Below are 15,235 nucleotides of genomic sequence, written 5' to 3' on the forward strand. Positions count from 1 at the left end.
ATGATTTCATTTATATGACATTCTGGAAAAGACAAAACTAGAGATAGAAGAGATCACTGATTTCCAGGGCTGAAAGTGGTGAGAAGGAGTAACAGTAAAGGGGCCTGAGGTATTTTTTTTCTACATTGTGGTGGTACTTACATGACTGTATGCACTTATCACAACTCATAATTTTTAACCTATATAAACCTCATACGACCATACACTAGCAAGAATAAATTTATTACATGTGTCTTCAATATACATGACTTTTAAAAAATGGTCACAGACAACTGAAGAAGAAATAAAAGGGTTGGTCTGATGTTGTATTTAAAAAGTAAAATAATTTTTTAAAAATAATGTTAAAACAAAAGATTTAACAGGAAATTTACTAATATTTTTGCCATTTTTACTGGCAAAAAGCTTCAAGTTATTTTATCCTTAAACATAGTATATCAAGTAAAACAAATGCCTAAAAGTCTCTAATGAAAACTTTGATGATGAACATGACAGCAATATTAACCTCTAATTTACTATTCCTTAATTATTATACAGGTATACTTTACTATTTTGGAACATTTATTTTTTAATGTAAAATAAATGATCTTTTTTCTTATAGAGTGAATAATAGAGTCCCTTGCACCTAGTAGGTGTCTATAAACAGTTGCTTAATTGGATTCGTATACATTTTGTTTGGATCCATTAATTTAAGCTTCTTAACTTCTGCCAAACAAATGGCAACCAGTCTGGAGCTCAGACTCCTTCAGGATTAGTTCAGCTACCTGAGGGCTGAAGGCATTAATATCTGAGCAAAGGCATATCTATAACCAATTCAACATATATGTGCCTATGCAGACACACCAGCTAGGAAACTATGCTTAACTTAATGGAAAGGCCTCAACGTTAATGGGATGAGGGTCATGTGTGAAATTCCAACACTGTCCACTCTATGGACAGAAACTCCATTTCAAGGCCAAATCTCTTACCAATCACCTTCCAAATAAGTGAAAACAATCAAAAGGTACCCCAACTTTCATTTTTTGAAGACAATTCTTAACTGATACGGATTTTTAGTATAACCTCACCCACACACAGCTTTTTAAATTTAATTTTTGAATAGGTTGGTTTAAATAAAAGTATAAAAAAGTACATAGTGATAAGACTTTCCCCCAATTCTTATCTGGTGTTTGCCCAGTTCCTATTCCCTCAATAGGTAACCACTGTTCTTTTACTTTTATATAATCTTCCACAGTTTCTTTTTGCATTATTGTATCATCTTTACACATACATCTTTACATATGCAGAACGTATATTCAATTCTATTGTCTTAAAAACAATGTTCTTTTCCCATTGTGGTTGAAGAGGATTACTTATTATTTGTGTTAAGAGCCAAATATAAGTTACAAACAAAATTTATACCTCTTTCAGAGTTGCCCTCTATTACTGCAATCTTGAATATATAAAATTGAGTGAAAACGTTTCTAGGATCATGTCGTTCAGCTTCTGCCACTGCCTCTTTGGCCTGAAAAGAAAAACATTGGGTCCTTTTAATAAAATCTATAAGGAAGGATTTACCATATTTTATCAATATCATTAAGGTAGTCAAAATGGCTGAGGGACATTCACAATGAAAATATATGAATCTAAGAAAATATTTGCAGAACTGTTCTTCTAGAATGCTAATGTAACAGTGAGTTATACTTCTGGAAATAGAGTAAGTTAGATATGTCAGACCAACCCTCCTGCTGAAAACAGCCAAAAATGTTGGATGATATATTAATTTTTTCCAGAAAGAATAAAAGAACAACTGTAAATGAATTTACAGTAAAAGATAGTAAAATATTACCAAGTAAAAGAATAGTAAAAGAACTACCAAGTAAAAGATAGTAAAAGAATTACCAAGGCAAAATCTAAGGAAAACTGAGGTCTCAGAGAGGTAAACAGAAAAGTCAAGTCACTTTTATCTGGTAAGCATTTGCAAATGTAACCAAATTTGGTTAACTTCCGTTTTGAGGGACATCACTAGGTCAGGGGAACAGACATCAAGTTCCAAGGGATCACACTCCTAGACTAGGGACAAGCCAAAAGTAAACCCACTCCTACCCACATTCCTAGAAAACTAACTGCAAATAGAATTACCTTAGTGCTGGATAGAAGGCAGCACAATGGGGTGCAGGGAAACAATCCATGAGGTGTAATACTAGGAGACTCATGTATTCACTGACCCAAACTACATTATACAGGAAGCTAAAAGACCTAAAGCTGAGAATTTAGTTTAGATAGTTCTCAAACATCTACAGAAGCAAATGTAAATTCTTCTCTGGGGGAAAGCACCTTATCTTAGCCTTCAAAATAATTCCATAAACAATTTTTCAAGAACCATGAGTTGTACACGTTACAAAAATAGCAAAGCACACTCATAAACAAGGTACCATAAACAGCAAAAACAAGAGATAGCAGAAGCAGACCCTCAAGATGCAGATACTAGAATTATGAAAAACTGGTTATAAAACATCTATGCTTTCAAAGTCTAAAGAAATACAATGTATGCTCAAAATATATGTATGTGGGTTGATACACAGTGGTACAAATTAATGCAGTTATAGTGGTTGTTTCTAGATGGTATCCATTCTGTCTCATTATTGCCTGTGCCATACAAGTTATTAAATACTTTGCATATCAGTGAAGTTAGTAGTAGGAAACAGAGACCATAAAATGTGACCTTGGGGATTTGAAACAAAGAAGCTTTTTGAAATGAGAAACCCAATTACCCAAATTAAAACATAATAGACAGGTTTAGCAGCAGATTAGAAACAGGTGAAGAGAAAATTAGTGGGCTGAAAAATAAAACAGAATAAAATAGCCAAAGTGTAGCACAGAGCGATTACAAACATGGAAGACAGTTAAGAAAGGATTCTATACTTTCTAGGATAGCCACTAAAAGATTAGAAGCAGTAAGTAATTTTCACACTAGTAGAAGGGGAAGACTGGAATGAAAAAAAAAACCGAAAACAGTATTTTTAACAAATGGTGCTGGAACAACTAGACATCCACATGTGAAAAAGTAGATCTAGACATAGACCATAAACCTCTCACAAAAATTAACTGAAAATGGATTATAACCTAAATATAAAACCCCAAACTATAAAACTCTTAGAAGATAACATAGAAATTTTAGGTGAACTTGGGTTTGGCAATGACTTTTTAGACACAACACCAAAACCATATCTATGAAAGAAAAAACTGGTAAATTAAACTTCATTAAAATTAAAAACTGGTCTGTGAAAGACATCATTAAGAGAATAATGATAAAAGCCACATATTGGGAAACAATACTTGCAAAACACATATCTAATAAAGGACTGGTATTCAATACGTATGAAGAATTCTTCAAACTCAACAATAAGAAAACAAACAACCCAAGTATAAAATGGGCAAAAGACATGAAGAAACACTTCACTAAATAAAATATACAGATGGCAAATAAGTATATGAAAAGATGCTTAACATCTTACGTCATTAGGGTTTTGCAAATTAAAACAGCAATGAGATACCACCACACATCTATTAGAGTAACTAAAATTCAAAACACTTTAACAACATATAATGCTGGCAAGGATGCGGTGCAACAGGAACTCTCATTCATCACTGGTGGGAATGAAAAATGGTATAGCCAACTTGGAAGACAGTTTGGCAGTTTCCCACAAAACTAAACATACTCTTGCCATACAATCCAGCAGTTGCACCTTTGGTATTTATTCAAATGTGTCAAAACTTTATGTCTACACAAAAATCTACATAAAGATATTTATAGTAGCTTTATTCATAACTGCTAAAATTTGGAAGCAACCAAGATGTTCTTCCATAGGCGAGTGTATAAACTAATATATCCAGATAGTGGAATATTATTCAGCACTAAAAAAATGAACTACAAACCCATAAAAGGACATGAAGGAATCTTAAATGCATATTGCTAAGTAAAAGAAACCTATTTGAAAAGGCTACATACTGCGCGATTCCAATTATGTGACATTCTGGAGAAGGCAAAACTATGGAGACAGTAAAAAGATCAGTGGTTGACACTAGTTCAGTGAGAGGGAGGAAGGGATGAATAGGTGAACCACCGGAGGTTGAACTACTCTGTATGGTATTATAATGGTAGACACGTTTTTATACATTCATCAAACCACATATGATGTACAACACAAAGACTAAACTATAATGTAACATACGGACTTTAGTTAAAAATAACATATCGATATTGGCTTATCAATTGTAACATATATAGCACACTAGTGCGAGATGTTAATGACAGGGGAAACTGAGTATGTGAAGAATGGTGAGGGAGTATATGAAAACTCTCTCTGTTTCCTACTCAATTTTTCTGTAAACCTAAAACTGCTGTAACAAGTAAAGTCTATTATTTAGAAACATTGATCCCAAAGAAGGCAAGTGAGGAGAGAAAAAGAAACAGGATAGAAACGACAAATAGAAGCCAGGCATGGTGGTTCATGCCTGTAATCCCAATAGTTTGGGAGGCTCAGGCGGGCGGATCCGCTGAGATCAGGAGTTTGAGACCAGCCTGGCCAACATGGTGAAACCCCATCTCTACTAAAAATATAAAAATTAGCTGGGTGTGGTGGCACACATCTGTGATCCCAGATACTTGGGAGGCTGAGGCATGAGAATCACTTAAACATGGGAGGTGGAGGTTGCAGTGAGCAGAGATTGTACCACTGCATTCCAGCCTGGGCATAGAGTGAGATTCTGTCTCAAAAAAAAAAAAAAAAAAAAAAAAAAAGAAAAAAGAAAAAGAAACGACAAATAGAAAGCATGAAGTTATAGATTTAAACTCAAATATACCAATATTGTATTAAATGTATAAACACAAAATGCCCTAGTTAAAAAACAAAAATGGTCAGACTGGATTAAAACTATGTAACTACAAGTTCTTTAGAAGTGGCACACCTAAAATATAAATATATTAAAAGTTCAAAGTAAAGGGATTAGAGAAGATCTATCTGGAAAATATTAACCAAAGTGTGGATATATTAATATCAGACAAAAATGACTTTAAGGCAGAAAATAATACTAGATATAAAGATCACTTCATAACAATAAAACTTCAACAAACAAATATATTACAGTACCAATTTTGTATGTATAAATAGTATGGCCTAAAATAGATAAAGCAAAAATGATAAAATTAAACAAATAGATCAATTCAAACCATAAAGGGACATTCCAGCACCTCATCTCAGTAAGTGATAGAGTAAGCACACAAAATACGAGTTTGGACACAGAAGATTCAAACAAAAAGGAACAAACAATCTAAATTTATACATGTATGTATACAGGTGGTCTCTGTCTTATGATTTTTTGACTTTACTACGGGTTTTTCAGGATGTAACCACATCGTAAGTCTGGGAGCTCCTCACAGCTAGTGATGGGGTTATGGTTTCTACTAAATGTATATTGCCTTTACATCATTATAAAATCAAAATATCATTAAGTCAAACCATCATAAGTTGTAGATGCCTGCCATTTTGCCAGCATTAACTGCATTTTCACCTTATGATAAATTTATTAGGATATAACTCCACTGTAAGTCAAGGAACATTTGTACATATATGTACATGCACAGTGCCTAAAAACTGCAGAAAACACATTCTTTTCAAGCACACACAGAATATTTACAAAAACTGACCATTTACCTAACCATTAAGCAAATCTCCACTTATTTCAGTCTAAAATCAATTACAATGTTATAATTAAGCTAGAAATCAATTACTAAATAAGTTACTTTAAAAATGCCAAGAAAATCCCTATAGGTTTCAAAATTCAGAAATAACATTTTTACATCATTCATGAGTCAAAGAAAAAATCACAAGGGAAATTGGAAAACATTTTGAATTGTATAATAATAAAAATATTACATGTATTAGTGTTCTCCAGAGAACACGAATTTTTCATTTTCCATTAAGTCTCTGTGTTGGTATCTCCACATTAGATGAAGTGGCCACCTCTCCTAGGCTTCATGAACTTTCCTTGTACAGGAAAGGACCCCCACCAATCAGCAGAGTCAGAGATTCTGGGGGCCTCTCAAACCTTCATGCTAGTCCAGCCTGCTTGCTTTGTTCTTTTCAGCCCCTAGGCATGTAAGGTATGCCTGGTCACATCAGTGCACTGGGACAAGTTATACTGAAGCCGGTTCCATGGGTGATTCCCAGCAAAGTTGGATGGTTAGACACTTTGTCCAACTCTTTCTCTCCCCCAGGGAGAAGCTGAGAGCTGGAGATTTTTGTCTACTTGCTCTGCGCTGAACTTAGGAGAGGGAGGTCTATGGTGACTGCCAGCTAAAATCTCCACCTCTGGCCAGGCACGGTGGCTCACGCCTGTAATCCCAGCACTTTGGGCGGCCAAGGTGGGTGGATCACTTGAGGTCAGGAGTTTGAGAACAGCCTGGCCAATATGTTGAAATCCCGTCTCTAATAATAATAATAAAAAAAAATTAGCTGGGTGTGGTGGTGCATGCCTGTAGTCCTGGCTATTCAGGAGGCTGAGGCAAGAAAATCGCTTGACCCCAGGAGGTGAAGGTTGCGGTGAGCCGAGATTGTGCCACTGCCCTCCAGCCTAGGTGACAGAGCAAGACTCTGTTTCAAAAAAAGAAAAAAAAAAATCTCCATCTCTGCTCTCACTTGCCTCCAAATGGTTAGATAATGCCAGGTCCTGTCACCACTTTGGGATAGGCAAGTCAGAGGCCAGTCATTTCGGTAGCCCATGGAAAAGTAATGGTGTTAGATGCCTGGACCAACTCTTTCCCTCCTGACAAAGAAGCAGAGCAGCTGTGTTTTTTGTGTGTTCACTCTGTAATGAGCTGGGGGGTAGGAACTATGGTATTTACCAGCCCGAGCCACTGTCTTCGTTCTCCCCAGCCGGCTATACTATGCTAAACCTGTCAGAGCTTCAAGACTAGCAAGATAGATGCCAGATCTTGGGGTAACCCCAGAGAAGTTGGGACATTGAATACTCTTCCTCTCCCCAGATCAATTATTTCTCTCCACAGAGGGAAGCTGAGAGCTGGAATTTTTAATCTGCTCACTCTGTGCTGCCTAGGGCAGAGAAGCATGATGTCGACCAGTCCAAGCTGCTATATCTATTTTCCTCCAGGTGGCTAAACTGTGCCAGGCCTGTGAGAGCTCCAACACTGGCAGGACAGAAGCCAGTCCTCTGGTGAGTCCCCTCAGAAAAGTTGGAGTTCTGTACACATGAACCAATTTTCTCTCTCCCATGGTTGAAGTTGGGAGCTAAAGGGTCTCTTTCTGATCATATGTTGTGCCCAGGAGTAGGGATTCTAGTAAGAGGGTTTCCTGAATCTCCATGCAGGCTTTGGTGAGTCTGGTTTTACATTTACCCAGAGAGCAGGAGTCTTTTGATCAGTTTCTGGATTTCTCATAAAGAGAATCTGTTCATGAATTATTGCTGAATCAGTATGCTTGTTGAGGGAAGGGGCGTTCAGGGCTTCCTACTCCATGTTACTGGCATCACTCTCCAGATAGCTTTACATTTTAGGGAAGAAATGACTCAAGTTTTACAAACTTTTCTAGAGAACAGAGAAAGGAATGCTCCGCAACTTTTTAATAAAATTGGCATGACCTTCATATAAAAATCGAATAAGGACAAACATGAAAAATAAAAATTAGAGACCAATTTCACTCACAAAGAGAAATGCAAATATCCTAAACAAAATATTTACAAACCAAACCAAGTAAAGTAGGAAAAGAATAACATCATGACTGAGTTTTCTCCAGGATTGAAAGGTTGGCTTAAACCAAAAACTGGCCGAGCGCAGTGGCTCACACCTGTAATTCCAGCACTTTGGGAGGCTAAGACAGGCGGAAAGCCTGAGGTCAGGAGTTCGAGACCAGTCTGGCCAAAATGGTGAAACCCCATCTCTACTAAAAACACAAAAATTTGCTGGGCATGGTGGTGCGTGCCTGTAGTCCTGGCTATTCATGAGGCTGAGGCAGGAGAATCGCTTCAACCCGGGAGGCAGAGGTTGCAGTGAGCTGAGATTGTGCCACTGCACTCCAGCCAGATTGACAGGGCAAATCTCAGAAAAAAAAAAATCAATAAATAACTCCATCAATATAATTCAACACATTAGTGACATAAAGGAGAAAAAAAATCATATGATCATCCCAAGAAAACAAAACATAAAACCTCTTAACAAATGAGCCATAGATGAGGACTTCCCAAATCTGATGTATGTTATCTGTACTGGGTTGAATATTGTCCCCTCCAAAATTCGTGCCCATCATAGAGCCTCAGAATGCAACCTAATTTAGAAATTAGGTCTTTGTAGATATAGTCAAGTTAAGATGAGGTCATAATGGATAAGATGAGCTTTAATCCAATGACTGGTGTCCTTATAAGAGGGAAATTTGGACACAGACACAGATAGTTGAACACCATATGAAGACAGAAGACAGTAATAACACCATGCAATGACAGAGGCAGAAATTGGAGTGATGAACCTACAAGTTAAGGATTACTGGCAAACATTAGAATCTAGGAAGAATCCTCTGCTAAAGTCTTCAGAGAGAGCATAGCTTTATCGACACCTTGATTTTGGACTTCCAGCCTCCAGAACTATAAGTGTATACATTTCTGTTGTTTTAAGCCACCCAATTTGTAGTACTTTGTTATAGCATCCCTAGGGAACTAATACCGTATCTATACAACAACAACACAAAAAAAACCCTAAAGCAAACATCATACTTAATGGCAATTTATGGTAGCTTTACCTTTTAAATCCGAAACACCACTTTAATTCAACATAGTAGTTGAATTATTAGACAAAATAAGACAAGAAATATATAAAGCATATTGAAAAAGAAGAAACACAATTGTCAACTTATATAATTGGATATGCAGACAACCCAGAAGAATTTATAAGCAAATTATTACAATTATTAAGAGACTTTAGCAAAGGTAGCTGTGTGTATATATATATGCCATATGAGCATATATATATGGCATATATATACATATGGCATATATATATATATGCCTCTGAGACAGGCTCCGCACTAAGGAGAAACTGCTGAGAGTACAATAAAAAACTGAACAGGACAGTGACAACAAAGATGAAAGAAAAGGTATAGATCAGTGTTGTCCAATAGAGTTCTGTGATGGTGGAAATGTTCTATATTTGTGCTATTCAATAGAATGGTCATTAGTCACACATGGCTATTTAGCACTTGAAATGTGGCTACTGCCATTGAAGAAATAAATTTTTATAACTTTATTTAATTTTAATTAATTTAAATTTAAATGTACATAGCCACACATGCCTCATTGCTATCACATTGGACAGTGTGGGTGTACACCAAAAGACAGGGAGAAGCAGAGCCAGGAAATCTCAGAAAAAAAGTTGCCTTATTTTTAAACACTAACAAACCAAACCAAACCGAAAACAAGAAAGGGAGCTCTGTGAAGTAGTAACACTTTCTAAATGTCTACCTTTTTATAAGTTAAGGAAAACTAATTTCACATCAAAATGAGAAATAGTAAAGCTTTAAGGTAAATACTCTAAAAAGTTGTTAAAAAAAAAAAAAAAGGCAGCAGCAGCAAAGTATCCCCACAGAAAATGAAAGCATGTCACAAAAATGTGCTTTAAAAAAGGTCAAAATCATAACTGACTATTTCAAAATGAGCTAAACACATTTAAAAATGATACAAGATATGAAAGATCAACATAAATAAGAATTAGAGGCGGGGCATGGTGACTCACACCTGCAATCCCAGCACTTTGGGAGACTGAGGAGGGCGGATCACCTGAGGTCAGGAGCTCTGCTTGGCCAGCCTGGCCAACATGATGAAACCTCATCTCTACAAAAATACAAAAATTAGCCAGGCATGATGGCGGGTGCCTGTAATCCCAGCTACTCGGGAGGCTGAGGGAGGAGAATTGCTTGAACCTGGGAGGCGGAGGTTGCAGTGAGCCGAGATAGCACCACTGCACTCCAGCCTGGGCAACAGAGCGAGACTCAGTCTCAAACAAACAAACAAACAAAACCATAGTAATAATTAGAAAAACTCAGAAATGAGGTGGTAGAGCTAAGGAAAATATTAGAAGTAAAAGAAGTAATTTCAGAAATGAAGACTAACAAGAAGAAAGTCAAAAGTAAATAAATACAGCCAATAATGCCAAAAGAGACTAAAAGTCAAAAAGAAGAAAAAATTTGAAGTTAAGAAGGAATGAAGATAATGTATATTTTACCACAGTAAAAGATAAACACTAAAAAATCAAGATACCCAAAGTGATCTACAGATTCAATGTAATCCCTGTGACAATTCCAAGGGCATTTTTTTTCCATAAATACAAAAACCCATCCTAAAATTCATATGAAGTTTCAAGGGATCCTGATTTCAAGACTTAGCTATGAAGATATAGTAATCAAAACAGTATAGTACTGAGATAAGGACTGACATATAGACCAATGGAATGTAATAGAGAGCCCAGAAATAAACCCTCACATATATGGTGAAATGGTTTTTGACAAGGGTTCCCAAACTATTCAATGGGAAAAGGACAGTCTTTTCAACAAATGGTGCTGGGAAACCAGGATATCCACATGCAAAAGAAAGAAATTGGATCTTTACCTTATATCACACATAAAAATTAACTCAACATGGATTAAAGGTGTAAACATAAGAGCTAAAACTACACAAGTCTTAGAAGAAAACACATGCGAAAATCTTCATGACATTGGATTTGGAAATGATTTGGATATGACACCCAAAGCACAGTCGGCAAAAGAAAAATCAGATAAATGGGCCTCATCAAAAATTTTTAAAAATCTACTGCTCTTCAAAAGACACTAAGAAAAAGACAACCCACAGAATGTGAAAACATATTTGCTAGTCATATTTTGGTAAGGGGTTAATATCTGAAATATATGAATAATTCCTACAACTCAACCACTATAAAATACAAACCCCAATTAAAAATGGGCAAAGGACTTCAATAGGCGTTTCTCCAAAGAAGATACACAAATGGCCAATAAGCACATGAAAATATGTTCAACATCACTGGTCATTAGGGAAATGCAAATCAAAAACACAATAAGCGAACACTTCAAACCCATGAGGATGGCTTTTGTCAAAAAACTTAAAAATAGTAAGTGTTGACCAGGATGTGGAGAAATTGGAATACTTGTGTATTACTGGTGGGAATGTAAAATGGTACAACCATTGTGGAAAAAAGTATGATGATTGTTCAAAATGCTAAACATAGAATTACCGTATGATCCAAAGATTATATTATTAGGTAAATACTAAAAAAAACCCTGAAAGCAGGAACTCAAAAAGATACTTGTAATATCTATGTTCGTAGAAGTATTTACTCATAATAGCCAAAATGTCAAAGCAACCCAAGTGTCTGTGGTACAGTTATGTGTCACTTAACAACAAGGGTACATTCTGAGAAATGTGCCATTAGGCAATTTCATCTTTGTGCGAACACCGTAGTGTACTTACACAAACTTAGATGGTATAGCCTACTATACACGACTATATGGTATAGCCCATTGCTCCTAGGCTACAAATCTCTACAGCATGTGACTGTACTGAATACTGTAGGCAATTTTAATGGTAAGTATTTGTATATCCAAACATATCTAAACCTAGAAAAAGTACAGTACATATAGAGTATAAAAGATAAAAAATGGTACACCTGTATAGGGTACTTACATGAATGGAGCTTGTAGGACTGGAAGTTGCTCTGGGTAAGTTAGTGAGTGGTGAGTGAATGCGAAGGCCTAGGATATTACTGTATACTACTATAGACTTTATAAACACTGTATACTTAGGCTATGCTCAATTTATAAAATGATATTTTTCTTTCTTCAATAATGTAGTTTACTGTAACTTTATTTATTTATTTATTTATTTTAATTATACTTTATGTTCTAGGGTACGTGCACAACGTGCAGGTTTGATACATATGTATACATGTGCCATGTTCGTGTGCTGCACCCATTAACTCGTCATTTACATTAACTTTATAAACTTTTTAACATTTAAAAAACTTTTTGAGTATTTTGTAATAACACTGAGCTTAAAATACAAACATTGTGCAGTTATACAAAAATATTTCCTTTTTATATCCTTATTCTATAAGATTTTTGATTTTTAACATTTTAAAATCTTTTTTGACTTTTCAAACTTTTTTGTTAAAAACTAAGACATGAGCAAACACATTAGTCTAGACCTACACAGGGTCAGGATCATCAGTATCACTGTCTTCTACCTCCACATCTTGTCCCACTGGAAAGTCCTCAGGGGCAATAACATGCATGGAACTGTCACTTACTATGATAATGCCTTCTTCTGGAATACTTCCTGAAGGACCTGTCTGAGGCTGTTTTATGGTTAATTTTGTTTTATGTGCTCTAAAATAGCAATAAAAGGTTGGGCGTGGTGGCTCACACCTGTAATCCCAACACTTTGGGAGGCCAAGATGGGAGGATCACCTGAGGTCAGGAGTTTAAGACCAGCCTGGCCAACATGGTGAAATCTCGTCTCTACTAAAAATACAAAAAGTATCCGGGTGTGGTGGTACATGCCTGCGATCCCAGCTACTTGGGAGGCTGAAGCAGGAGAATCACTTGAACTCAGGAGGTGAAGGTTGCAGTGAGCTGAGATTGTACTACTGAGACTCCGTTTCAAAAAATAAAAGAAAATAAAACAAAATAGCAATAAAATATAGTATAGCAAGTACTAGGTGATAGGAATTTTTCATCTCCATTATAATCTTATGGGACTACTGTTGTATATGTGTTCCATCATTGACTAAAATGTTATATGGCACGTGACTGTATATACATACAATGAAATATTATTCAACCTTAAAAAAGAAGGAAATCCTGACACATGTTGCAACATGGATGAACCTTGAGGACAATTTGCTAAGCCAGACACAAAAGAACAAATATTACATGATCCAATTTATATTAAGTACTTACAATAGTCAAGATCATAGAGACAGAACATAGAATGGTAGTTTCCAGGGACTAGGGGGAGGGGAAATGGGGAATTTTTATTTAAAGGGTATAGTGTTTCAGTTTTGCAAGATAAAAAGAGTTCTGAAGACAGATGGTGGTGGTGGTTTTACAACAATGTGCCTGTACTTAATGCCACTGAACTGTATACTTAAAATGGTTAACTGTAAATCACTTTCAGTGGTAAATTTTATGTTATATATATATATTTTACCATAATTGAAAAAAATCAATTGAATTTCTATATGTTAGCAATGAAAAACTGGAAATTGAAATTAATAGACCAAGATCATTTGCAATATCATCAAAAACATAAATTCTTTAGGATAAAGTTAACAAAATATATACAAGATTTTTGTGCTTGAAAACTACAAAATATTGATGAGAGAAATTAAAGAAGACCTAAATAAGTAGAGATCTACACTGTATTAATGGATTGGAATACTTATTAATACTGTTAAGATGTTAACTGTCTCCAAATTGATCTTTAAATTCAATGCAATCTCAATCGAAATTCCAGCAGGCATTTTTGTAGAAGTTGACAAGCTAATTTTAACATTTAAATGAAAATGTAGATAATCTAGAATAGTCAAAATGATTCCAAAAAGGAACAAAGGATTTACACAGCTTAAGTTTTCTACTTACTATAAAACTACAATGATCAAGAGAATGAGGTATTAGCATAAGAATAGATATCTAGAACCAATGAAATATAATACAGTCCAGAAACAGATCCAAACACTTATGACCAATTGATTTTTGACAAAAGTGCCAAGGCAATTCAATGGAGAGAGGATAGTCTTTCAATACTGGCGCTTGAACAACATGATGTCTACATGGAAAAAAAAATGAAACGATCTATTTCTCACACACACACACACACACACACACACACACACACACACACACACTTACTTTATTCAAGATAGATCACAGACCTAAACACAAAAGCTAAAAGTATAAAATTTTTAGAAGGAAGCATAGAAGAATTATTTTGCCATTTTGATGTAAGCAGAGATTTCTTAACTAAGACACAATAAGACATAAACCATAAAAGAAAAATATAATAAATTTGATTTCATTAAATGAAAACCCATAACATATCTAGTAGAACAGTTAAAACTTAAAAGATTGGAAATGCCATATGTTGACAAGGATGTAGATGAACTGGCATTCTCATTCATTGCTGGTATGCTGGTAGGTATGTATAATGGTACAGCTGCTTTGGAAAACAGCTTGACAGTTTCTTATAAACTTAAAAATACACTTATCATATGATCCAGCAATTTCATTTCTAGAAACTTTGGTTTCTCCAAAGAGAAACCAAAACAAACACCCACACAAAGACCTGTACTTCAATGTTCATAGTAGCTTTATTCATAATAGCCTCAAACGAAAACAACAAAAATACCCATTAGCAGATGAACAGATAAACAAATTGTGGTATATCCACACAATGGACTACTACTCAGCAATAAAAAAAAAAAAAAACTATTGATATATTCAACAACAAGGGTGATTCTCTAAAATTCTAAACTTGAGTGAAAGAAGCCAGATTTTAAAAACAGGTGAAGTACATACCATATAATTCCATTTATATGAAACTCTACGAAAGATAAATCTAACCTATAGTTTTGGAAAGCATGCCAGTCATTGCCTGGGGCTGGGAGTGGAGGTGAGGATCGACTGGGAAGGAACACAAGGAAATCTCTTGGGATAATGGAAGTCTTCTATATCTAGACCATGGTAGTGGGTAAATTTGGGGTATAAATTAGTCAAAATCATCGAACTATACCTAAAATGAATGCATTTTTGTATTTAAGTTATATTTTTATAAATTCATTTTAAAATAAATTAGTAATGCCTTGTAAGGGTTCCTTTAGTTTTAAAATTCAGTGATTAATGAGCCTAGTCCCCCACAAAATCCTCTTTGACTATAATAAATTTTATCAGGTTATACTGATATTTTAGAAAAATGTGGGCAGAAGATACCTCAAAGTTCTCTTAGTCAAAAAATTCTTCTGATGCTTGAATCTCCTCTATAACATTTATACCAAGTCATTCAGTCTTTACTTAAATATATTCAAGAAGAGAGAATTCACTCTATTTTAAGAAAATCCATTTCAGTGTTTTGGTATGTCAAATCATTAGAAAGGGTTTCCTTATGATAATCCAAAATCTCACTCTTT

General features: G+C 35.2%; 1 protein-coding gene across 1 annotated transcript in view; it reads right to left on the minus strand.

Moving 5' to 3' along the window:
* The window catches only part of TEX11 (testis expressed 11), a 290,530-nt gene that overhangs the window by 92,811 nt on the left and 182,484 nt on the right, over positions 1–15,235 (minus strand). The window contains exon 15 of the mRNA XM_015127634.3: positions 1,399–1,501. Coding sequence (XP_014983120.3) covers positions 1,399–1,501 — 103 coding nt within the window. The remainder of the gene's footprint in view (positions 1–1,398; positions 1,502–15,235) is intronic.

The sequence above is a fragment of the Macaca mulatta genome, chromosome X, assembly GCF_049350105.2.
Source record: "Macaca mulatta isolate MMU2019108-1 chromosome X, T2T-MMU8v2.0, whole genome shotgun sequence".
In the NCBI taxonomy this organism is placed as follows: domain Eukaryota; kingdom Metazoa; phylum Chordata; class Mammalia; order Primates; family Cercopithecidae; genus Macaca; species Macaca mulatta.